Source organism: Sinocyclocheilus anshuiensis, unplaced genomic scaffold (assembly GCF_001515605.1).
Source record: "Sinocyclocheilus anshuiensis isolate Anshui unplaced genomic scaffold, SAMN03320099.WGS_v1.1 scaffold536, whole genome shotgun sequence".
Lineage (NCBI taxonomy): Eukaryota > Metazoa > Chordata > Actinopteri > Cypriniformes > Cyprinidae > Sinocyclocheilus > Sinocyclocheilus anshuiensis.
The window spans coordinates 2,498,009-2,523,599 of NW_015557179.1; the positions used below are offsets into that span (position 1 = coordinate 2,498,009).

General features: G+C 36.9%; 1 protein-coding gene across 2 annotated transcripts in view; it reads left to right on the forward strand.

The window, feature by feature from the left end:
- Positions 1–25,591, forward strand: part of col13a1 (collagen, type XIII, alpha 1) — a 124,833-nt gene that overhangs the window by 93,027 nt on the left and 6,215 nt on the right. Inside the window, exons 20-40 of one of the 2 annotated variants that reach the window (XM_016473868.1) lie at positions 759–785; positions 2,610–2,654; positions 8,428–8,463; positions 8,558–8,602; positions 9,602–9,688; positions 9,843–9,878; positions 10,027–10,083; positions 10,244–10,267; positions 10,430–10,483; positions 10,693–10,737; positions 10,850–10,984; positions 11,971–12,015; positions 13,264–13,314; positions 13,482–13,508; positions 13,623–13,709; positions 16,403–16,456; positions 16,829–16,882; positions 17,006–17,041; positions 20,049–20,135; positions 24,047–24,085; positions 24,454–25,014. In XM_016473868.1, coding sequence (XP_016329354.1) covers positions 759–785; positions 2,610–2,654; positions 8,428–8,463; positions 8,558–8,602; positions 9,602–9,688; positions 9,843–9,878; positions 10,027–10,083; positions 10,244–10,267; positions 10,430–10,483; positions 10,693–10,737; positions 10,850–10,984; positions 11,971–12,015; positions 13,264–13,314; positions 13,482–13,508; positions 13,623–13,709; positions 16,403–16,456; positions 16,829–16,882; positions 17,006–17,041; positions 20,049–20,135; positions 24,047–24,085; positions 24,454–24,456 — 1,074 coding nt within the window. In that variant the 3' untranslated portion in view covers positions 24,457–25,014. Of the gene's footprint in view, positions 1–758; positions 786–2,609; positions 2,655–8,427; positions 8,464–8,557; positions 8,603–9,601; positions 9,689–9,842; positions 9,879–10,026; positions 10,084–10,243; positions 10,268–10,429; positions 10,484–10,692; positions 10,738–10,849; positions 10,985–11,970; positions 12,016–13,263; positions 13,315–13,481; positions 13,509–13,622; positions 13,710–16,402; positions 16,457–16,828; positions 16,883–17,005; positions 17,042–20,048; positions 20,136–24,046; positions 24,086–24,453; positions 25,015–25,591 lie in introns of those variants that run through there. The other variant, XM_016473869.1, reaches the window with a different exon arrangement.

Below are 25,591 nucleotides of genomic sequence, written 5' to 3' on the forward strand. Positions count from 1 at the left end.
TGTGTGTGTGCACTTGGATGGGTTAAATGCAGAGCACAAATTGCGAGTATGGGACACCATACTTGGTTGCCCATCATGTCACTCACTACACTAGCTCAGGTGAAATCTTTTGTACTAAAACAGAGAAGCAGTTATTTTGCAAAACTGCACCACCTTCTGGATATTGGCAGGCGCTGCGCTCATGAATGCTCACAAAACCGGAGATTTAGGGAGGCAGGCTAAAAGGTGTTCTCCCCTGTGAACTGAGGTTGTCTCCTGTCTGGCCTACTATTTCTACTCGGAAAAGAGACATCTTTACATTAATCTGTGAGAGAGGCGAAGGGCCAAGTCAATGGATTTACAATTAAAAGGTTAAAATCAGAGGAGACACATTATTCGGCACATTACCAACACAATTAATCAACGGCTGACTCTGCCTTCCTCCCACGAGACTTTGTTTCTGAAAAATGACTGTCTGTTGCCTTCATGGATGTTTAGCTATTTACTCAGTGCTGCCAAGCCATATGGCATTGAATATGACAGAACAGAAATGTTTGCTAAAATAATTCCTCCACTTAACGGGAGACTGAATGGGCCGTTTAGATACATATGATGTTGTGAACTGAAACTCTGCTGATTTTGCCCTGTTGCTTTGATAGATGTAAATTAGTTGTTTTAGATCAAGGAAAAGCAGGTCACATTATACCTTTTGACTTTTTAGAAGCTGTTTTTGCATTTCATAGCATATTGATCACTTTGTTTGTTCTGTTTCTCTTTAGGGAATTAAAGGAGATGAAGGAATGAAGGTAAGGAACACGTGGTTCTTGCTATTGCTGTTTTTGCTTCATTGTTTTAAAAATGGCAATTTTCTTATAATGGTTGGAAGTTTAAAAGTGATATGAATAATTTTAGTCTGTGTTAAAATACTAAACTGTAAGTAACTTATTTGTTGGGTGAATGTCCCGTCCTTATAGTGCCGTCAAAACTTTGACCTGTTTGTTTACTCTCAACCAGCCCAACATACCAACATTGACTCAACCAATACCATGAGTTTAGGGGCGGGGCTAACTGTTTGATCAGCCAATGGCAGACCAACTTGCAATTGCGTGTGGCGACACATAAATTGCACACTTCACCTTTACATTTATTGTTGTTCTATGTATGCAGATCTCAGATTGAATTCAGTTTTGATTATTATGTCATTTGGGTGGTTTATTAAAGTCAAACATACAGTAAATCTAATTAGATTCATAAATCTTATTAGAATCTTGTTAGATTCCAAGCAGATATTTAACCTATTAATTGGCTGAAGCATCTTGAATGAGCAGTGTTCTGTAGAGAGTAAATCTAAACATCTGAAGATGTTTGTATGACTGTATAACATGTATGAGGCATTGCTCCTAGTAAAGACATGCATCTGCTGGAGTGCTTACACGGTTTCTCACTGAGGAGACTTTTGCTCTGTAATTAGGAGTGGGACGCACGTAAAGTTTACACCTGCGGATGCACAAATAGTCCCAATAGGATACAGCTATTCTGACTGTCTAGCTGCTTAATGCTGTGATAGTTAGCCTCAATGAACTCATCTGTTTGGACTGGCCAGGGAAAACACAGGGTGTGATATCTTAAAAGGGTCATCTCATGAGGAAGCCAATTTTCCTTGATCTTTTAAAATACAAGAGTATGTCCAATGGATTATGAAAACATACTGTAACTTTCAGAACTCAAAATGCACAAAGCAAGTCATCCTGCACTATTTTTTTTAATTACAACTAAAAGAAATAAAATAAATTGAAGTATTAAAATTACTAAAGCTAACACTGAAATGAAACTACATTTAAAGCTAAATAGAAAAATGGCAAAAGCATGTAACAAAATTACTAAAAATAATTAAACTTGAATTACTAATATACAAAAATATATAAAAAGTGGAATCATTATAAAATACTATAAAAATCACAAATACTAAATAATACTAAACTAACACTACCTGATACCAACTGCCTCTGACTAGCAAATAGCATATCATGCTGTGGCTGTGATGTACTGTAGCTAAGGACATTTAGCTATTGTTTTTTTAAATATGTTGTATGTCCTGCCCAAACCTGTTTCAGTAGAAAATACTACACAGGAAAGAAAACTGTGCTTGCCAAACAATTTCATGGGGTGTTTAATAAACCCTCTGTTCAGACGAGGGAGGACGCAGAGGCTTGAGTCCATGGGCCAGACATCTTATGTGAACTCTGTGTCTCACTTAACTCCTTTACTTGCGTGATTTTGATGGAATTTTCATTTCCTCTGCACATCCTGCCACCTCCCCCCGACGACCCTGTAGAGCCCCATAGTGAAACGTCCTGATGTGCACAGGATCAGAGGATTACTCTAGATCATCATCTTCATCGATTTATTGTTTCTGGCTTCTGGCATCAGAGTGTGGCAGATGAAAACTCTTTCTCAACTCATTACTTTTTTTGGGATCACATGTCCCATGTCTGCATATGTGCTCCCGTTGGCCTTCAGCAGTTTGTGTGTATTTGTGGTGTGTGTGTGTGTGTGTGTGTGTGTGTGTGTGTGTGTGTGTGTTTGTGTGTCGCTATGCTGAAGATGTCCTCATCTGTGCATTTGTGTAGGGTGAACCAGGGATGGATGGGCAAAGAGGAGAGAAGGGGGAGAAGGTACTCTGCCTGAGAAATGTAATTTGTTGTGCATTTAACTTTGGATGGTTTGTTTGTATGTGTGTGAAAAGCAAAAATCTAACTATCGTGATATTTTTGCATGCTCACCAATGTTCTGAAGCTTCTTGGATACACTTCCAAAACTTTGGAATAATTTATATTTTTAAATTATTAGAACTATTTTGAAGGATCATGTGACACTGAAGACTGGAGTAATGATGCTGAAAATTCAGCTTTGCATTCAGTTACCTTTATTTATAGCTCAAATACAAAACAGATTTCACAATATTAGTGTATTTACTGTATTTTTGGACAAATAAATGCAGCCTTGGTAAGCTTAAGAGACTTCTTTCAAAAACATAAATATATATATATATACATGTATATTACAAAGCGCTACACAAGAGCCCTGGGGTTGAGAGCTACAGAGGATGGGACGTTTTGGTCCGTTCATTACACAGAGAGTCAATAATGACAGAATTTTCATTTTTGAGTGAAAGGTTCCTTTAAGTCAGCCCTAAATGTACATTCCTATATCTCATCCACCCTCATTGACTCGGCACCACTGCTAGACACCGGCTTACGTTACCAAAGTAAGGACTCACAAGGGCTGAGGGCAGGACAAATGCTTTGCAACTGAAACCAGGATGTGCACAAAGACATATGACTCAGTCCCGGATTCATGCTGAGAGACCAGAGGGATTGCACGCTAAGAGAAAAACAGGCCGCAAGCTCAAGACATTCCCTACTTCCTTCATTTGAGCACCTGTGCGTCTGATTTACAGGCCTCTAATCCTACTGTTTGTTTGAGAGTCCCCTGTTACATGCAGACTGATGGACTTGGCACACTTATTTTTGCTACCTGCCGTTGTCCCTGCCAAACATGTGCTGCCATACTCTTTGATTGCAATATGAAGGTTGCAATTATTTGATAAAAAAGTCAAAACAGTAACAGTAACAATAGTATTGAGAAATATTATTACAATTTAAAATAAATGCTTTCTATTTGAAAATATTTTAAAATGTAATTTATTTCTGTGATCAAAGCTGTATTTTCAGCAGCATTACTCCAGTCTTCAGTGTCACATGATGCTTCAGAAATAATTCTAATGTGCTGATTTGCTGCTCAAGAAACATTTATTTTTCAGTTTTATTACTATTATCATGAACATTTTAGAATAATATTAGTCATCAAAACTATGAAATAAGATTATATAGTGACCAAAAGTGACTTTGTTTGAGCTTTGTCTTTGCCTACATTTCAGCTCTGCTCAACTGACTTAACGTGGTGCATCCTGGGATACATTTTAAACAGTTCACATCTGCAGTATGATGCACACTTGTTGATTTTGCTTCTCTATTTGTTCCAATCCATGCATTAAAATACTTGTAAAGAAATTTTATTTTCATAAAGAAATTCATATGTAGGCACAATTGTTGTCTAGAGAGCTCATTTTAAGCTTTTAAGTCCATTTTGTCCAAGCATTTAACTAGTATTGTATACCCACAATGGATGTCAACACTTTACTATGGTATCGACACAGTACCTATTTGTTGGGGAAACTGCTGTCTTCCCTCAAAAACATCTGTCTCTGTCATTACTAGTCAGTATTGGGTTTTGTGTAGTGAAAGCCAGTGAAAATTTATGAGATAAAAAGGAAATAAGCAAACGCTAAATTAACTCTTTTGCAGCCAGAAGCAGGTGAGCCTCATCTGTATTAAGTGAGGCTGTTAAAGACTGTCTGCTTTTCTCTCCAACAAGAAAAAATGTAACACACATTTACAGTAAAAATGAAGTGTGCACAAACACAGTGAAAGACACTCACTCATGTAACACGTGTGATTCTTCTGCCATTAGACTCTTATATCAAGTAGGAACGAGAGATGATGGCGTGACATGAATTTAAAGTGCAGCACCTCAGAGATCAAAGAGAGCCATTTTGTTTTGTTCTCTTTGACATTGGCTTTCAAATCTTCTCAGTTACACACTCCCAGCAGACCAGGATTGATAAAACAGAGAACCCAAGGGCTATTGAAGCAATAAGTCAGGAGAGGTCATGCATTACAGTGATTTTACAGTGGGTTTTTATGTGCTACATGAAGCTGGTGCAACAGAATAAATTACTGCAAAAAGTCATTTCCTTTATCTGAATATTTCTTCACATCCTAAAATACATTAATTTGAAGTAAAAGTATTGGAGTACAGCATTAAGTCATGTTGTCAGAGAATACACTACTGTTCAGAAATTTTAGGTCAGTAAAATTAATACTTTATTATTATTATTATTAGCAAGGATGAATGAAATTAATAAACGGTAGCAGTAAAGACATTTAAATTGTTACAAAAAGTTCCATTAAAAATAAATCAATGAATCCTGAAAAATTTTATCATTGTATGCAAACACAATGGTTTCCAACACTGATAAGAAATGTTTCTTGAGCAGCAAATCAGCATATTAGAATGATTTCTGAAGGATCATGTGACACTGAAGACTGGAGTAATGATGCTGAAAATTCAGTTTTGCCATCACAGGAATAAATTACATTTTAAGATGCATTAAATTTGAAAGCAGTTATTTTAATTTGCAGTAATATTTCACAATATTATTGTTACTGTATTTTTGATCAAATAAATGCAGCCTTGGTGAATGTTCTTCACAAAATGTTGGATTTATGATTATGCTTTTTAAAGCATAAATCAAACATTTTGTCAGAATGTAAATTCAAACAGATTTCTATTACTCTTGTTGCTGCTAGTGCCTCAAATTGACACACTGCCTCTTAAAGACTCAGGACAAAATTTTTAATAGTTGTTTTTCTCTTCACACAAGGACCCTTTGTGTCTTAAAGAACTTGAGCAGTATATGATGCATGTATATAAATGGAACTTATTAGGTTTAGTTTGGAAATTCCATTCTTCGGTTTTCTCTTTTTACCTCGGGCCAAGCATGTATACCATGCTCTCGTATTTCATATGAGCCAAAGTAAGTCATTACTTATTATGATCCGTCCTGAAGGAATCAAGTTTGTCAGCAAAGAACGCAGCCACTTCTCCTCAGTGCTGATGACAGTTCTCCTCACTTTCCCAGAGTTCCCCTCAACTCAAAAGGCTCCGTCCTCATCATTTTAAGCCTGAAGATTAGCACTCCCATAAATCACTTGCAGCCTGTGTCAGTCCACACTAGCCTCTGCCCCACCAAGCGCTATTCGCTTTAAAATAGAAGTGGACGGGGTTGAAGGAGACATGACGATGGGCAGAGGAGCCTAACGGAATGGTGTGAGTTGATTGGAAATAAAGAAGATCAAAGAGACTTCCTGTTTTCAGCATGTGTCCGAGAAGTCTCTCTTTCACGATTAAAGTGATCAACAATCATTGCATCGTTCCATTCCCTTAACGGGATGGTAACATGGAGTCGGGCTCTTTCATCTACTGAGAACACGGATAAACTCACAAATGACTCTGTGCCTTGTCCAAACCCTGCCGCCCGTTCTGGTGCCTGATTGGACAGAGTTTATGAAGGCAGCTGAGTATGACAAGCAGTCTTGTCTCAGGCCCAAAAGCACACTAGAGTGCCTTGGATCATTAATCAAACCACACACATATGCTGTCTGGCTCTCTTGATAACCTGCAACTCTCTCCAAGGTCTGACCGCTGCACCTGTCAAAGCGGGTTATGCCACACTAGGCTCTGCCACTTGCCCCCTGCTCAGACTCACTGGAGTCTTCATGCCATCTTTGACCTCTGCCCTCAGCTGCCAGCTGTCTGGCTGCCAGTTTTCAAATGGCATGCGTTGTTTTCTGTAGAGGCGTTTTGGACATGTTGTCCAAGTGCTTTCTTGTGGCACTGCCATGTAATGTAATGAATGTGTGCTGGCCAATCTACCTGTTTGTGTGTGTGTTTGATAACCCTACTAAAGAGAGCAGCTTAAACTCAAATTTTCTGATGGTGATTAGATGTGGTTTGCTGCTGGTCTTGTGGTGAACCAGTATGGTCTTCTAGTAAAGCTGGATGCTTGTTGGGATAGTTGTGTTGGGTGATTTTTTAAAATTATAATTAATTGTTAAAATGCTTCTTTTTATGAAAAGTGATGTGCTAAGTTAGTATTGCATTACTTTTTCTCACTGAAGCTAAATGAAACTCTTTCCTCCAGTGGAATTGCTATGCTTGGCGTGCAGTCATTACCGTACATTAAAAATGCATTAGAAATGTATATTTTATTTGTAAATGCTGAATTCCACTGAAACAGCATTTTGACATTTTTAAAACATAAATTTGAGGGTGTTCACACATACTCTATTACAACTGTTACACCCCTATTTCTTCCAGCATGGGAAAGGGGAGCTTTGAAATAGATAAAAAATACAAATTATGTATACATTATTTAAATAATACAAAAATAAATAATTAATATATAAGTACATAGAAATTGTTAGATATGTAGAAAAGGCATATGCATTACTTATCTGGAAAAAGTGATAACTGATATTTTGGTGTAAATTTTAATTGTATTCTATTCTTGTATTCTTTACTACTTAACAAGTATATTAATCTGTTTAACTAATGCATGTTACAGGTCCCAGCACTGATGGTTAAATAGTTAAAGGCATAATTCACCCAAAAATGAAAGTTGTCATCATTTCTTTCTGTTGAACATAAAAGATTATTTTTTTTTTGGTCCATACAATGGAAGTCAGTGGGAACCAAAACTGTAAGCTCAAAATACAGTCCAGTGGTGAGCAGATGTGCTGGGAAATACTCGGTTGTCATCATGTCTAACAACCTGCTGAAGTAAAAGACTTTCAGTGGTGTTTTGCTTGCGTTACGATTGCGGTCTTTGGTTTTGGCTCATGAATGTAACTGTTTATGTATTGAAAAGATGAGTAATTAATGCTGATTTTGCAGGGTGAGCTAGGGATGCCTGGAATGCCTGGGAAACAAGGAGTGAAGGTAGTTCACTTCTATTGCAGCCTCTATCCATTCCCTTTTACCCATTCTTTTATAAAGAACTATCCTTTTTTCCCAGAACCCTGCATGCTCTTCCAGAAGCATTCCACTGCTAAACAGCTCCTTTGAGAGTTCAATCTCATCTGTTATGATTGTATGTAAAGCCGCTTTCACACCAGAGCGTGATTGATAGCTCATTATACAGGCACCTCACATATAACCGTCTCACCCTCTGACACTGTAAAGTGGCGTCTGAGACTTGAGGAATGAGATGGCAGGAGAAAGACGGATGGTGCCACTAGCAGTCAAGACCCCCCAGCCACCCTCGACCTCAATCGGTCGAGTGTCCGCTTGCAGCCGCAGCTGTGTCTATAGATTACTGCCTTCATGTCTGCTCATTAGTCTGAGATAACAGACATGAATTAAATAGCTGTCTTGTGCTCTTTACTATTAATAACAAACCAATTGTGGGCCGGCTCATTGCGGTAATGCTAGTGATCAGCTATTTGCGTGCCTGGAGAGCAAAAACTTCGACATGCCAATTTAAATATTGATACCAGCGCGTGCTGTCTAATTGCTTCAATAGAAATGATGACATCTGATAGACCCTTGGGGGTTTACGATCGACGTAAACACTGGTTGTCCGAATAATTACAGAGAATAATCTTCAATTGAAATTACAAAGGACTTTTTCAGCCAAAATATATGATGCCGATTCCTTTGTTACTTTTCAAAGGTCAGCATTTGAGGACGTGTTTAGGTCTATTCTCACGGTTTTCCTTTTCTTTCTTTTTGTTTTTCCTAATGCTGACGTCTTGCACCCTTCAGGGAGAGCCTGGTTTCCCAGGCGCCCCTGGACGAAAGGTAAAGGCCTGGTTTGGTGTGGTTGTATCTTTAACACATTTTGCTGATCATATGAAATTCTTGAAGTGATGGAGGTTTTTCTGTCGATATGAAGGGTCAGGCAGGTGTTTCTGGTATCCCTGGAAAACGGGGCTATAAGGTACACCCAAATGTGTGCTGTGGCTATTTCTTGCATTAGTGCTTGTTCTGATAATGAGCTAAAACCCTCAAGCCCAGTTTTTAGATGTTATGTTTAATATTGATGGTGAATTTTACTCACCCATTTGCAGTTCCAAACCTGTATGACTTGGAACACAGAATTTTTACCAATTCTTTTAAATTGAATGATATTGTCAAGCTTCAAAATGACAATCTAAAGCACCATAAAAGTGGTCCATGCAAATCATGCACCTTATTCCACCAACTTTACAGTGTTATTTTATGTAGTATTATGGTATTTATTCATATTTTGAGTTAGCTATATTTTGTTTTCCTGTAAATTGAAGTTTTTAGTAAGTGTACTTTTGTCATTGTTATTATTATTTATAAAGGTTGACATTTAGTGTGAATGTATTCTATTTTTGGTAAATTGCATTGATTTGACTTTAATTACACATGCATGTCTAAAAAATTCTGTGAAGTGGTGACCTGACTGTCTGCACTCAGTGCTGTTTGTTTTTGGTGTTATAATGTCTCGGTTTCATTTCACTTTCAGATATTACTTTGTCTGTACTGAAGCTTAACAATTAAATTATTACGCTGCAGTTTCACAACACTTTGTGTTCCATTTATTTTCATATGCACATGCAAACGAGCATTAAATCTGCATGGCTTGCAGTGTTGCAGGCAATAGAAGAAGAAAATGTTTTAACATTTTTAATGTGTTAATTGGTATGATTTAATTAGTGTTTCTGTAAAACAGAAGCCCTAGGCGACCTCATATTCTGTGGCCCATATTTGTTGTATTTCAGTGACCACACCTTTATTCTCGCTCCCTATGTGTAAGTACCACAGCTGTGGTGAAGTAAAGATGCTAACTGTAATGCTTCAAAAGGGAAATGGGAACAAGATGCTCACACTAGACTGTTTTATACACCTTTGTTATATAGAGCCGCATCTTGAATCTTTTGTTAACTTCTAGATTGTTATTTATTGCTAGGGAGAGAAAGGCGAGCCTAGTGCTGCAGGAACTGGCATTAAAGGAGAACCAGGTGCCCCAGGACAGCCAGGACAAGCTGGGCCCAAGGTACCTACCCCTCATTCTCCACATTATATATGCTGCTATTGACATTTTATGAAAAAAAAAAAAAAGGAACAAGAATGACAACTCTACATGAACTTGTTATATTTTAAATGTGTCCTTGGAGAAAATAGCACAATTAATGTTTTTTGTCTTGCAGGGTGATCCTGGCCAGGAAGGCCCATCTGGACCAAGGGTGAGTAGAGGAAATGTGCACATTGTCAGGTTTGTCACTGACAGAGAAAACAACGCAAGTCACCAGATTTGTTTAACAGTGTGATGTGAATGGTTGATATCAGAAATAATGGCATATATTAACTGAGTGTTTCCCCATCGCTCAACAGGGTCCACCAGGTCCAACTGGGGAGCCAGGAAAAACTTTAATCAACAACAATGAAAATGTATGTCTTTATTTTTTATGTACACAGATTAATGTTTTAATTTAAACTTTAATTTGATTATGATTTAGTTCTAGTGCATATTCACGTCTACGCCTCACATAAGCGATTCAGCAGATTCATTTGTATTATGTGAAGGCTCTAATTTAATTTTGTTTTACAGGATATTCGCAATGTGCATTTAATGGTAAGTGTTGCTCTAAAAGCCTTCTCTATATCTTGTATTTATTTGTGGTGAAAAAGTATTTGTTGGGAAACTAGATATTGTTTGAGTATTTGAGCACATGAATAGATGAACAGACAACTACTTTCAGATGTTTTAAGTATATATATTTTTTTGTTATTTTAGGGCCCTCCTGGTCTACCTGGACCTCCAGGGCTTCCTGGCACCCCCGGTTTGAAGGTAGCTGACCAACTTCTCTCATGCTTACCCTTTTTATACTCAGTGTATAACATTAGGTGAATTTCAGATAATATTCATATGAAATTCTGGTGAGATTTGAAGAAGTTTTTTAAGCAGCATGCATACCATGATTTTGCGACATGTCACTGTAGACTACCTTGTTATTTTGAATTAAACATCACTTTTTTTCTTTTCTTTTTTTTTCTCAGGGAGATGTAGGACTTCCAGGTCCCCCTGGTCTTGATGGGGAAAAGGTAAATAATATTTTTTTGATTTACAATAAATGAAACATTTTAGCCACTATTTTGCAATTAGTCCATTGGTGGATACATGTATGCAAAGTGATTGCACCTGTTTACTTCTTAGGGTCCAAGAGGAAAGCCAGGAGAACAGGGACCCATCGGCCCTCCTGGACCTGAGGGACCACAGGGAGAAGGAGGAGTCATGGGCTTGCCTGGGGCAAAAGGACACAAGGGAGACATGGGCCCCTCAGGATCACCTGTGAGTGACTGTACCCGTCTTAAATCCCATCATAAATAGTCTGTCTGACTATACATTAATTGTTAAATAACCACAAGGGTCTTGTGCCCTTTAACCCCTGCATGAAAGAATATTCTGATATTCCAAATATCATAATATTCAAAATATGTAAACATCATGTAAATACATTTACAATTGCCAAAATTAACCAAATTATGCCAATATTTCAGTTTCAAGAAACTAATAAAATAGTTGGCATATACATGTAAGGAAAAGTTTGGATTCATGTAATCTTTATTTGGAATATTGTTTTGTATTGGAATAATAATATTAACAATAATAATAATAATAATAATAAAGCATGCCCAGTATTTCCAAAGGAAATTTATATTTGCTTGTTTTAATAGTCTGGTTAAAAGAACATAGGGATATTTCAATAACTGTGGGACATGTAAACATCTTTTTTCAGATTAAAGGCTTAACCAAAATATAGACCTTAATCAGAAAATTATTTGCATGTAAATGCGGTCATTGTTATTTGAGTATGTGGGATCATCCTGAGTGCTTCGATGAATTTTGAAAGAGTTTGTGGTTGGAGGGCAGCATTACGCCTTGAAATGCTTTTTTACTAATCATTAATCCTACAAGTTGGATGCTACGAGTTCAAAGGTCTCTTGGTTGTAGACCTTGTTGAGGCTGTCAGGTGATGTTCATCAACCCAGTTCACCCGACTGACTTTTCTGCCAAATTTAATTTCCATTTCTTCATTCTGTAGGGTTTAGATGGCCCTACTGGAGAAAAGGGGGTTTCAGGGCCCCCTGGCCATATAGGATTACCAGGCCCAATGGTACACAATGGTGCCCCTCAAGCAAACAGATTGTTGTCATTGTTGAAATGACATGGCTTGACTTGGGATGCAGTGTATTTCGTCATGCCAGTTTGAATTATGTTGAATGAATGGTCAAATTGAGTATTCCTATTCTTTTGCTTTTTCATAATGTCTTCAGGGTCAAAAAGGTGAACCTGGGGAGAAAGGGGATAAAGCAGAGCTGGTATGTTCCACACTTTTTAGCTGTTGATTGTATAGTTTAGAGGGTTTTATGGGGTTTCAATAAATAATAGAGCCTATGTGTTTCCTAAGTTGGGAAATGTCTTAAAGGGGTCATATGACGTTGATAAAAATAACATTTTTTTTTGTGTATTTGGTGTAATGCAATGTGTTTATGTGGTTTAAAGTTCAAAAAACACATTATTTTCCACATAATGTACATTATTGTTGCTCCTCTATGCCCCGACTTTCTGAAACCTGTCGATTTTTACAAAGCTCATCGTTCTGAAAAGCGAGGTGTACGCTGATTGGCCAGCTATCCAGTGCGTTGTGATTGGCCGAATACCTCAAGCGTGTGACGGAAATGTTACGCCCCTTACCATACTGTGTTTCCATGTGTCCCGGCCGGAGCGACAAGACAAAACCAATAAAACCCATTATAAACGAGGCATTTGTTGCATCCAGTGGGGACATAATTACTGATTATAATGACTTATACTGTCTTTTTACGCGTTGCATTGCATCGCGCCGCGTAAACATAAAACCATATCTGCATTTGTGATTGGAGAAACGACAAACAACAAGCGCTACTCTACACTGCTCACAACTCGCGTTTGAATCATCAGTGGCAAATTCTTTAAATATGTAAACGTACTTACAGGCTGTGAGTCAGAAGCTCCAGACTGTCTTTGCAAAGTTGGAATTGCCCCACTTTATAGAAACATCCTTTGTGCACAGAAGCATTGTAGTCTACTCTCCCAGGAAACAGTCCTCGTCCTCTGTAAAATGCGCTGCACACATCTGAATATTTGGGTTGAACTGTTCTGGAACAGTGTTGTAAATACAACTTAACCACTGATTTCTAGTCGTGTCCTCTTTTAGAAGGCCAAACAAAGTAGTTTCGCTTTCACAATGAAACACGCAGCATCTCCACAACATGGCGGCAGCGGCAACAGCAAGAATAAAAGTTATGCCTTCTTTCTTTGTGTGAACATTTCGGCAGCATTATGCAAATCTTCCCACATCGTGACGTAGACATGTGGGGGCATGTTAGAACGAGCCGTTTTAGGAGGGCGTGGTTGACTCTTAACTTTTATAAAGAATATCTCTTTGGATTTTAGATTTTACTCTTTGCAACTTTATAGATCTTCTTTATGCACCAAGAGCTTGTAACACTCCAAAGAGAAAGGAATAATTGAAATCGCATCATATGACCCCTTTAATGGTGACTCCCCTGTCTGTTCTGTCTCAGGTCTATGGGCCCGCTGGACCTCCAGGACCTGCAGGGCCAGTTGGGCCAATGGTGAGGACATAAAAGCTTATGATAACAGCAGACATATTACAAGCATATCTGTGCACCTAAGTAGCATCATTGCATTTTTTCCCTTTGATGGTGTATTTATGAAGAGGAACTAATTTTAAACAACTCAAAATGTTTGAGTTTTGATTTGATTATTTTTCGCTTATCAGGGACCTCCAGGTTTGTCAGGACCAAAGGTAAGTATTCCAACCTAAGCCCCTTTTAGTCCATAGTTATTAATGTAAAATGAACTGTTATTGGTCTTCTGCCATATGCTAAACAAGGCATTAAATCGCATATGTTCTTTTCAGGGAGAACCAGGAATAGGCCTGAGAGGAGAGAAGGGATCACCTGGACAGAAAGGAGAGAAAGGAGACAGGGGCCATCTTGGACTCCCTGTAAGTACATTTCTGATTCTTATAATCCAGTGTTTGATACTTGATAAATGTGCACTGCATTTACAGTCAGTAAGATAAAAAGCTGTCGATTGATCAAATCACTCATTATGAAAAATAAATTGAGTACTTCACACCTGTCATACCAGTGCATAATTAATCTGATCGTTTTCATACAATCTTGTCAAGTGAATCAAGATGTTTTTGTCTTTCCCGAGTGCAGCGTTAGTGGAAAAGCATGTTTTGTGTAAGGCTTGTGCTCTAGCCCCCCTTAATGCAAATATCAATGTGCTGCTATTTCATGTGTCTTTGTAACTGTCATGGTTCATGGCTAAGTGTTGTTACATTGCATGAATCAGTGGATGTCCACATTTGGCAATCATATATACAAGTGTTATGTAATGGCCCTGTCACTTTATTTTATACACATTTTAATAGATTACCAACAAATTCCTGATGGTTTCAGATTACTGTGACTAAAGTTCATGTTATTATTACAAAATACTGTATGTGGTTGTTTATAATCTTTTTTTCTCTTTGCTCTGTAAATAGCATGCTATAGGTTTTGTTACTATGAATTTCAGGGGTCTTTTGCTGACTTCTGGTGTATATCTATGGTGTCAAAGTCATTGATAAACTTATTCTAGTCACATCATCAATGGCACAGTAACTCCTTTTTAAAAAAATCTGAGATTTAGAAGCTAAAAAATCAAAGTTTTCTTAAGCAGTATTTTTGTCTTGTTTTTAATTTAAAAAAAATGAGATACAACCAGTTAAATTAGTGTTTTTTCTTATTTTAAGCATAAATCTCACAACATTGTGTTAGATACAGTGGGTACGGAAAGTATTCAGACCCCCTTAAATTTTTCACTCTTTGTTATATTGCAAGCAAAAACTGTTTGACAATGGGGTAAGAAAAACAGTGCATTATGTAATTAAGTAAATTTCAAGCAAAATTAAAGGTTTGATTTTTACTGAAAACAAGATTAAAATACGGTTTAAGAAAATGCAGCATGGATTGGTAATGTTACCCTGACAGTGTGCTCTGTTCCATAACCTAGTGAGCTGCCTACCGAGATATAATTTTAAGGCATTGTATGTGCACTTTTGACACAAACGCTGGATGTTTTGTTAGCTTAGCAACATGCTATCATCAAACTTAACTTAGCGACATGCTAAATCAAATCTCCTGTGCACTTCTCATGAGGAGTGCTATTTGCACTTCCTATGAATAGTGTTCCAATTCAGTCTCTTACGAGGTTGCGTTTCAGTTAGCATGCAGCCTTAGAAGGCAGCAGATGGCAATATAACTCACTAGGTTTTGGAACCAAACAACTACTTACAAGTATTATTTTTAGTTTTTGCATCTCTCCTGGAATTTAAATGCCTGTTGATATTTTATCACGATCTATAGAGCTGAAATGAACAATTGAATGGACCAGTTTAGGTCTTGTTCACTAGCAGACACACTTGCACTAAGACAATAAAAGCTGAAGTCACATTATAAGGAGTTACTGCTCATCTCTCACATGTCACCCCTCCATCAAAACTAGTGTTGTTTTTATGTGGCACACGAGTCACTGCTTCACTCACCTCCCCCCACACTTCTCCCCTCCCTCCCTGTCCTCCACCTCCATCTCTCCTCTCACTCTAACTCTTTACACACTGTCCAGGGGGCTCATGGTTTAGACGGCAGACCTGGTCCAGTGGTGAGTGGCGCAAGACCCGTTCCCATCATCCACCCCTTTATTTCCATCCATCCCGCTCTTGTTTCCCCCTCCGCAGTGTCTGCCTGCTTCTCTCTTTCTGTCTGTCTGCCTCTGCTTGAACTGTTACTTGCTTGCTTCTATGTTTTTGTCTTTTCTGTGTTGTCTAATGGTCAAGGCCTTGTTTAGATCTCTATTGAGGTTGCATCGGCATGAATATGACTTTGATTTGACTTTGTCCCTAAGCCTGTTTGGCTGTTGCCTCTTGCTGTTTCCAGAGGTACCGTGCTTGGTTGATTTCTCAACCTGTCAACACGCGAGTGACTGAAGGGAAGCATGGCCAAACACTTATAAACATTTCTCTCTCTCTCTCTCTGAAATGCACTTTGTTTTTTGTTTAAATATGCACGTAGTGCTCTTCAAAAGCGAATATTCCCTTTGCATTTCATGCTGTCGCAGCCCTCTATACCTTTACATATTCAAACATGCTTGACCTTTCGAAGGCTTAATTCGCTCCAAACTTCAGAGCTTTGTTTCATTCCATGACAAGCTTTGATCTTGTAATGTCATACCAGGAGAGAGCATGATGGGATGCGTCTGCATGAACTATGATTTTATGGCATACAACTGTACAAATGGCTGAGAAGCAAGACTCCCGAAAAAGCAAGATGTCTAACAGCCCTTCTGTTGAATCCTCTCCAAGTCATGGGAGGAAAATAGAAGATGGATTTGCTGCTATATTTACTTGTGTGTCTGTTTATTTCCGCTTAGATCAACAAACTTTGGAGTTTTGTGGAATTCCTCTACAGATTGGTCCTCAGATGGCTCTTTTTAAACATATAAGGAGTTTAAATTACTCTTATTCGGCTCAGAAACGTTTGTTGATCTATTGGTGCTCAACACTGATTAGTTTCTATCTGTTCTCTAAACTCTTTACCCACCGCCGTCTCCTCTGTTGAAGCTCACGCATGTCATTTTCTTTGTTTAAAGGGTCTGATAGGACCAGCTGGAGTGTCTGGGCCTGCAGGACCAAAAGGAGAAATGGTTAGTGCTGTTTTTTGTTTGTAAAAACAATTTACCAAATCTGTGGGGCTCCAAAAATGGGTTTCTAGTAATATTTCATATTATGTAAAATGGTAAAAAACTTGATGAAGCTGTAGGTGTGAAAGCAAGCATCATGACAACTCGCCAAATGAAATATAGTTTTGAATGAATCACAATTTATTGCATCATTGCTTAATCAATCATTAAATTACTAGATATTTAACACACAGGCAGGATAGTAGTGAAACAAGTTGCTCTGCGAGTGTTATCAGTATTTCAACGGCCTCTTGTCAACCAATCAAAATCAAGCATTCATTGATTGTATAAAGTATAATGTCCAGCGTAATACATAATGCCTTTTTTACGTTACAGGGGGAAAAGGGTGATATGGGAGTAGCTGGACCAATTGGGCCTCAAGGCATCCCTGTAAGTGCTGTACCAGAGCACAATTTAACATTTCAAATACTGTAATGTTTCCATACCATGTATAAGTGCATTCAGATGAAAAATGGACCATCAGTAACGTCTCTCTCTCCCCCATGCATTCAGGGTTTAGTAGGACCACCGGGATTAAAAGGAAACCGGGTAAGATTATAAATGCGTTCTTGATCATAGTTTGTTTGTAGAATATGTTATTGTGACTTTGAGGGACAATAACATGAGTCCACTTTCTTAAAATAAAGGGATGGACGATATTTCTAAGCCAGCATGAATCTGCCAAACTTTTAAGCATTAGCTACTGTTCATTATTAAATAACTGTGGTTATTTAATTTATTAAATTAAAAATTATTATGCAATATTAACTGCAATTGTTATGTTTTTTTTTTGTTTGTTTTTGGTTAATGAGACAAACAGAAGCATGCTGGGTATAAGAAATTAGAATGGCTACTGCTTACTGCTAGAAAATAAGTGTATATATACAGTGAGGTCTAAAAGTCTGAAAATAAGGAATTTTAAACCTGAGAAAACAAGTTTTGGGATTTGGAAAAATGAAAACACAAATGTTATGACATAAATAATGAGTAAAAAACAATTTCTCAGTCATTAATGAAATAATACAATTTGTGAGATCATGTGACTTTTTGTACATTGAAGCACAAGATGCACTTTCATTCTCAAATCATGATGAATGAAGCATCAGGATTTACACACACACAAACACAAATGAAATTAAAGTTAAATTTATTAAATTAATAATTTAATTTATATTTAAAAAATTTGCATTTAGAAAAAAAATCCAAAAAAGTATTTTGGATGCCACTGTATGTTCATTGATCATGGTTTAAACATATATTCTTATTTCAGAACAGTATATTTGTTAATTCTTATATACATATATTTATTTGCAATTATTATTTTAGTTTTTGCAGTTCTTATTGTTTTAGTATACAGACACATTTAAACAGACAAAAATATATATTTTTGCATGATTAACTCTAAAACTGACATATGATATAAATGGCTAAAGTTAAAATGTTCCAAAAGAGTTATTATTATAAAAAGAAGTACATGTGAATAGACCATTGCTTTTCTATGCTTCCATCCTCCTAGACTGTATGCCTCTCTCCTATTAACACTAATTTCCTCAGTTAATGACTGAATGTTTCCCACCTTGAATGTCAGGACATGTCAGTGCTCCTCCCAGCATCCTCCACTGACGATGTAGTATTAAACAGGACCAAAAAACTCAATCAAACTGATCGGTATTGGATAATTCTGCTGAGTGGAAGGTGCTGTGGAGGACCCTTGGACACGGTGCTGTTTTTACTCTTGTCCTTTCCTTGTCTTCCTCTCTTTTTTTCCACAGGTCTTCCTATCCCCTTTTCCTCCCCCTGCACCGTGGCCTGTGTCCGTGGCTCTTTTTGCGGAGTCGGGCCGGGTCGTCCTCTCTGTCCCCTTCTCACTCCCTGGCCTCCTCCTGCTCCTCCTGTATCCTAATGTTGTAGCCTGGGTTAATACTCCTCCTCTTCCTCACCTCCTACTTTTGTTCATATCCTTCACTGACCTCCCTACCAACCTGCATTCATTTTCTCCCAATTGTTCTAATGCACAGAGTTCTTATTGTTCCACAAATCCTCATCTGGATCTATTTTGAAAAGGCACATAACCAAGCAATGTGGGAAAAGGCATTATGTCAGTGTGGAGCTAATTTTGACATTCTGATGAGAGTATTTAGGAAAAACACTGCAGCCAGGAGCCAAAAGTTCAGAAACAGTCTTAAAGAATCAGTATTTGTCAAACAGGATTAGAAAATGAGCTCCATGTTGATTCACAATGTAATTCCACTCTGATTTTTTTTCTTCTTCCACTGCTAAGTGTTAGAATAACAGTCATGATGAGGGCTGTGCGGAATGTTAGAACTCTGTATCCTAGCTTGGATAGATCCCACTTTGGAAGACTTATAAAGCTTAAATGTAATAGTTTCCTCTGAAGAACACTTTAACTTTGCGCGCAGACTTGAAGATAAATCATGAAACTCTCTAAAAGCAAAGCTGGTCTTAATTAGTAATAAAGCATAGGGATGCTGATTAAACTGTTTTAGTGTCTCTTCAGCTTTTGTACATTAGCCTTTGCAATTATATTTAATTGAATTGAGTTCTATATGGAATCAATCACAGAATGCCTATTTATTGGAACCAACATTTGATGGCTAGATCAGGCAATAAAAATATAATGTTCATTCTATTCAGAAGTGATCACCCAATACGCTATTTACATTGAAAATGTAGATGTAGATCTTTTTAGGCACTTCAAGTTGACACGTTAAATTAAAAAGTGACAGTAAAGTAGCATTTATGTTGTAACATTCATAATGTTACAAAATATTTCTATTTTATTCCATTTTTTTTATTAATGTTTCATTCTGTTTAATTTATAAATGCTGTACTTTTGAACTTTCTATTCATCAGAGCAATCAGTTTCCATAAAATAGAAAGCAGCACTTTGTTGTCGACAGTTTCTAGAAGAGCAAATAGCCATATTTGAATGATTTCTGAAGGATCACAGGAATGAATTACATTTAATACAAAATTATTATTAAAACAGAATATTTCTGTTGTATTTTTAATCAAATAAATGTACTCGAGATACAGAAGACATCTTTCTAAAAAAAAAAATAAATAAATCGTACTGACCAAAAATGTTTGAATCGTAGCGTATATGTAATTGAGGCAAAAAAAATTAATGAGAAAAATTCAATGTTATATAAAATTGTCACTTACATGCATTTGACAAGATTCCACTGATATCAGTGGCCTAAAAAAACACAAAGAATAATAATTGTAATGTATAAATTGTGTATTGTGAAAAGTGCTATACAAATAAATGTGCATTGAATTAATCAAGTAAATGAAAGTCTGCACACTAACCACACTGGCTGATCTCCTTCTCCTTAACCCCTCCACTTACCCTCCTTAAATGATCCCAATACTCATCATAGCTCCATTCAAAAACACAGCTAGTTTTAGAATGTCTTGTAGAGCATCCAAAGTTTCTTAGTTATTCATAGTGATGGTGCTTTTCTTACTAGTACTGCTATAGTAAACTAGGAGGACTAAAGTCTGACTTTTTTGAATGCACCGTTGTTTGCAGGGGGAGAGGGGCAAGAAAGGCAACAGGGGGGCCAAAGGGGATAAGGGAGACCAAGGAGCCCCGGGATTAGATGCCCCGTGTCCGTTGGTATGTCTTTCGTTCAACGTGCAGCACTAAGGCAAAAGGAGACTTCCCGAAAGCCACGTCTCCTTTTGTCTTTGTGCAATAAACACTAACAGATGCCTAGAAGAGTTCTGGTCAAAGTCAGTGAATTGCGACGTACATTCATATATAGAGACTTTGTGCTCATATGTTCCTCATGAATTATATAAGAACTATTATAGATTGGGATTTGAATTAAAAATGACTAGGCACCAGAACTCTCAAAGGGATTTTTGCTTTTCAGGATTAAGACTGACAGGAATATGGTTCTGCTGAACACAGCAGGATGGAGCCACTAGTTCAGTAACTAGTTCTAGTTGGACTAGTTGTGAGTTTCCTGCCCTGTGGATGCAGTGAGTCTCTTCCTGTCAGTCTTGGGTCCAGTGTGCTCTGGACCAATCAGATGCTGGAACAGAGCGGCCAATGTGGCTGGACAACAGGATGTTTATATGATTGATTTCATGAACAGGGTTTCCGAGGCTTTAAAGGGGAGAAAGGTGAACCGGGGCTGCCAGGCCTGGACGGGCTAGATGCCCCGTGTCCCGTGGTATGCTGCTGTCTATCCCTTTCCTTATTCTGCATGCTTCCTGCCTTCCCGAACCCATAATGCTTTCTAATTGCATAATGCTTCAGCACAGCCCGATTAAAGTCCCTCTAAAGTCAATTCTGAGAATTGTTTCTAAATGCATTATAAATGTTACAAATGTATTGCTGAAACACATTACAAAGACTGTGAATTCTGCAGTACTGAATAGTGGAGCTAAACCGTTAAACAGTTTTTCACCAATTCTGTGTTCAGGATTTTTTGGGCGGGGCTAAAACGGTGGCTTGATGACGCACTGGAGCCACCGATCATGGCCCCTCCCCAAACACTATAGTAACTGTCGATGACACACTGGCGCAAATATGTATGGCTTTGTAAATCCAATTAAGCTGCTAGGAGCATCCATTCAGGCTGTAGCGGTATTTGACAGTTAAGAGGCGGCAGCTTTCCCGTTAGTGGGCGTGGTTTCAGCGCAGACAGTGGACACGCCCCCAGCTTTTGAGAGCAGAGGATACCGCCCATTTTTTTGAGATTTTGATAACTTATTTTATGTACTTAGCGGATTTTATCATTTAAATTTGGCTGAGTGGTTAATACATTTTTCTGTGGTGTGACAAACTCAGAACACACTTAATATTGAATTTACAGGGACTTTAAGGAATGGAGAGAAAATAGTTAAAGAATAGGGCAGAAAATTCTTGCATGTATCAGTATTAATATCTATAATTAACTCTATCAATATATTTTAGAGGTATAGAATTCACCTAAATATTAAAATTTACTTACCCTTCATCCAAGGTAATCCAAGATGTAGATGAGATTGTTTGTTCATGGGAGCAGATTTGGAGAAATTCAGCATTACATCACTTGCTCACCAATGGATCCTCTGTAGTGAATGGGTGCCGTCAGAATGAGAGTCCAAACTGCTGATAAAAACATCACAATAATCCACATGACTCCAGTCTACCAATAATGTCTTGTGAAGTGAAAAGCTGCATGTTTTTAAGAAGCAAATTCATCATTAAGGCATTCTGACTTTAAACCATTGCTTTTTGGTTAGTATTATGGGAACAGTCTCAAGTTTAACTAAGCCCAAAATCTTTTATACAACCTATACAAGGCCTAAATCAAAATCTCTCATTGAATGCAAAATATAGTCTTTTATATTCAGTAAGAAAAATTTAAGGAAAACATATCAAATCATTTAATTTCAACCTTTTTCCATTATATTTACACCAAATCAAAACAAAAGAATATGTAAAGGTAGAATTCAAATAGGTTCACTATCCGTGGATGATGAATTAAGAGTAATAGAGTGAATAAAATCTTATCTGAATTCCATTAGAAGTCCCAAAAAGTCCAGCATAACAGTCAATCTTAATCCATATGCCTGTTGTAATCAATATCACAGTTCATAGCAAGTTGGAAGATCCGTATAAAGATAACAGGCAAACGACGAGATGAAGAGATTTGTGAAAAAAAGGAAATTCTAAAACTTCCTCCACAGTCTTCATATCAAGGACCATAATCCTCCAGAGAACAAGAGTCCTAACAAAAGTCAAAAAGAAACCATACTAAATGTTCAAATAATACTTCCAGTGCAAGAGAAAAGTTAAACATACATTTCACACCAAACATAGCCTCACTTATTTTCAGCTGAGCATAAAACACAAGTTTCTCAACAAGGACTCAGAATTTTGAACACATGGCAAAAAAGTCCTTCTTCAAATGTAAAAAAAGAAACCATACTAAATGTTCAAATAATAATAATGCTTCCTCCAGTGAAAGTCCATCCAGTATTGTCCTCTCACATCAAAATCCACAGAAATATTTGTTTAGAACTTTTGTACTGTTTTTTTGCTTGTAAACGGTGCTTGATCTGTGCATACTTCTCTCCTGATTCAGACGAGGCAACTTTTTCACTGGTGAAAGCAATATTATGAATGAGGACTCATATTTTAAATCTTAATAGAGATGTTTCTTACAAACATGCAGATTTTCACTTCACAAAACATGAATTGATGGACTTGAGTCATGCGGATTACTTGATGTTTTTATCAGCTGTTTGGACTCTCATTCCGGCGGCACCCATTCACTGCAGAGGATCCATTGGTGAGCAAGTGATGTAATAAAATTTCTCCAAATCAGTTCTGATGAAGAAACAAACTCATCTACATCTTAGATGACCTGAGGGCGAGTACATTTTCAGGAAATTTAAATTTTTGGGTGAACTATTCCTTTAATTATTAACCATTTCTAAAATCTGTTTTAACCCTCTACCGCATGGTGTAGCCATATGGCAACATACTCTTTGTGTTCATTTCCTTGCCACTGTCTCTCTAATTCAGCATTCTCGTTTTTTTTGTTGGAAAGAGAAGACCTTAGTTTAGCCAATGATGTGCTTTGATTAAGTCACATGACATGCAGTTTTTTTCTGTGGCGAGATTTCTGACAGACTGCCATATCATAAAGTACCTTAAAATAATATTTTTTTCCAAAAAATTTTTTACAGCACTTCAAGTTAAGCCATTCTTAGAAAAGAAAAAGATTCAAATATTTTTTTCTATAGGTCTATCATAATGCGTGCGGTAGAGGGTTAACTCAGTTTATTGATTTATATAATAAAATAATGAAAAACGTATTTTTTTTTTTGTTTTTTTTTTACCAATACATTAACTTTAACTTATTTAACTTGATTTCTGTGAAACATGAATATTGAGATTACTGGTAAAATAGGATGGTTGCTACTTAACTAGTTTACTTAACATGACTGCATGCATTCCATTTTCAGTTCACTTATCTGCGTATCCACTATTCTTACACTAACCCGCATATTGACTAAATCCTCCACTAAATTTCACCACATCTGTTTCAGTCCAGTAAATCGGAGCACCCTGGGTCACTACAAATATCTGCATGAGAGAAGGTGTTCACTAGAAATACATTGTTGCAAAAAGCAGGCATCTTGACTGGTCATTATTTTCATGGATACCAATTAACCTGATTGAATTGTCAAGATCTGAATTAAAAACACTTTGATTTGAATAAAAGTTTCCAGGTACATCATATGTGCATATTGTAGATGGATAGAAAAGTATAAGTATTATAAAGTTATAGTTTCAATTGTCACTATGTAAGTTTTTATGTGTATGTGTGTGTGTGCGCATGGACAGTCATCTACTGATTCATTGATTGATTGATCAACTTACTGCAGAGGGGAAATGGAAATGTATGTTTCAAAAGTGACTTCTGAAATGATTATGTATACTGTATGTGCACAGATACAGTTATGTCACCCCTCTCAAGAATATTACTAATTCTTACAATTCTTCACCACTCCTCTTTGTTTTAGGGTGATGATGGTTTGCCAGTACCAGGGTGTTGGAATAAAGTGAGTTATATTGAATGATCATATTAACATTTTGATTTTAAATAATTGTGTCCATACCATCTTTATTATGATATAACTCATGCTATGAATTCATGATATGGAGGTACAGAATTAATGTTAAGTTAAATAAGTTAATATATAATGTAATACAAATTGGTTTATGTGCATAGACATTATTTTGAGCATTACTCAATTTATAACTAAACATTTTCAATCTGCTATAATACGATACTTTATGACTAGTTGTTTTGGAATATGATTTGAGATGTATTTGTTGATTCAACATCTGATAGGAATAACTCTATACCTCCATTTGCTTTGAAGGTGTGTGCTTGAAAATAACAGTCTTTTTGCCTCTTGTTTTGCAGTGACGTTAATTCCTGAATGCCATGTGTGATTGTAAATAGAATATTTATTTTTGTACTTTTTTTTTGCCATTGATTATTATATTGATGGAAAATACAGCAAACCATAAAAATACTGGCAGGACTTTTGTACAGATGTTTATTTTTATTACTGGTAATGTTGTTTATGTAATGGACTTAATACTGTTTTTTGATCGAGGAAGAAATATACTGTGGCAACATATGCATGATATTTGTGCATTATGTTAACTGTTAAGTGCCTATTAACTTATTGTATCATAGTGTTTTAATGTGTTGTGTCGGACCACGCTGCACTGATTAGTGGGGCTGGAGTTACAAATTGGCCTTGTGTGTAAGAGGAAACCCTTTGCTCTGAGATTAACATGTTCACACCACACCTAATGAGCTTACACTGTAACTGCATGTTTACTGAACATTAAAATGACTTATTTCAAAGTCCATACTACATGCAGTAGAATTATCAAGTCAATTGTTTCATGAGTTTCAGTGCATAAATTATGAACATTTGCACTGCGTGGCTTGTTTAGTGAGCATTTCATACTGTTTTCTACGGGGAACGAGAAGTGCAAAACAAATCACAATTCTGAAAACAAAATAACAAATTACAAACGCAAATGCAAGTCTAAAAAACAAAATAACAATTCAGAAAACACAACAACAATTCAGAAAACATTATAACAAGTCAGAAAACACAATGACAAATTCGAAAACAAAATAAGTCCGAAAACACAACGACAAGTCCGAAAACAAAATAACAATTCAGAAAACACAAAGACAAATCAGACAAACCGGAAGAGGTAGGTATAGTTTGAGACAGCGCCATTGGTTTGGGATTACACACACACACAAACAAAGAAAAACATGTAGATAGAATAGAAAAAATAGAAAGCTAGTTTTTATTTGTTGTTGTTTTTTTTAAATAAAGAATAAAAAAAAGAAAAAAAAAGATACATATAGATAAAGTAGAATTAAAATAGAATAGTGTTAGAGTTAGAGGGTCAAATAAAGGTTTTTACACTATTTACACTTAAAATAGGAGGATTTCTATGTATACTACTTGTTGCAAATAGTGGCAATTATCTGCACTTCAGTATTGTAGTACATTATAAAACAGTATGCA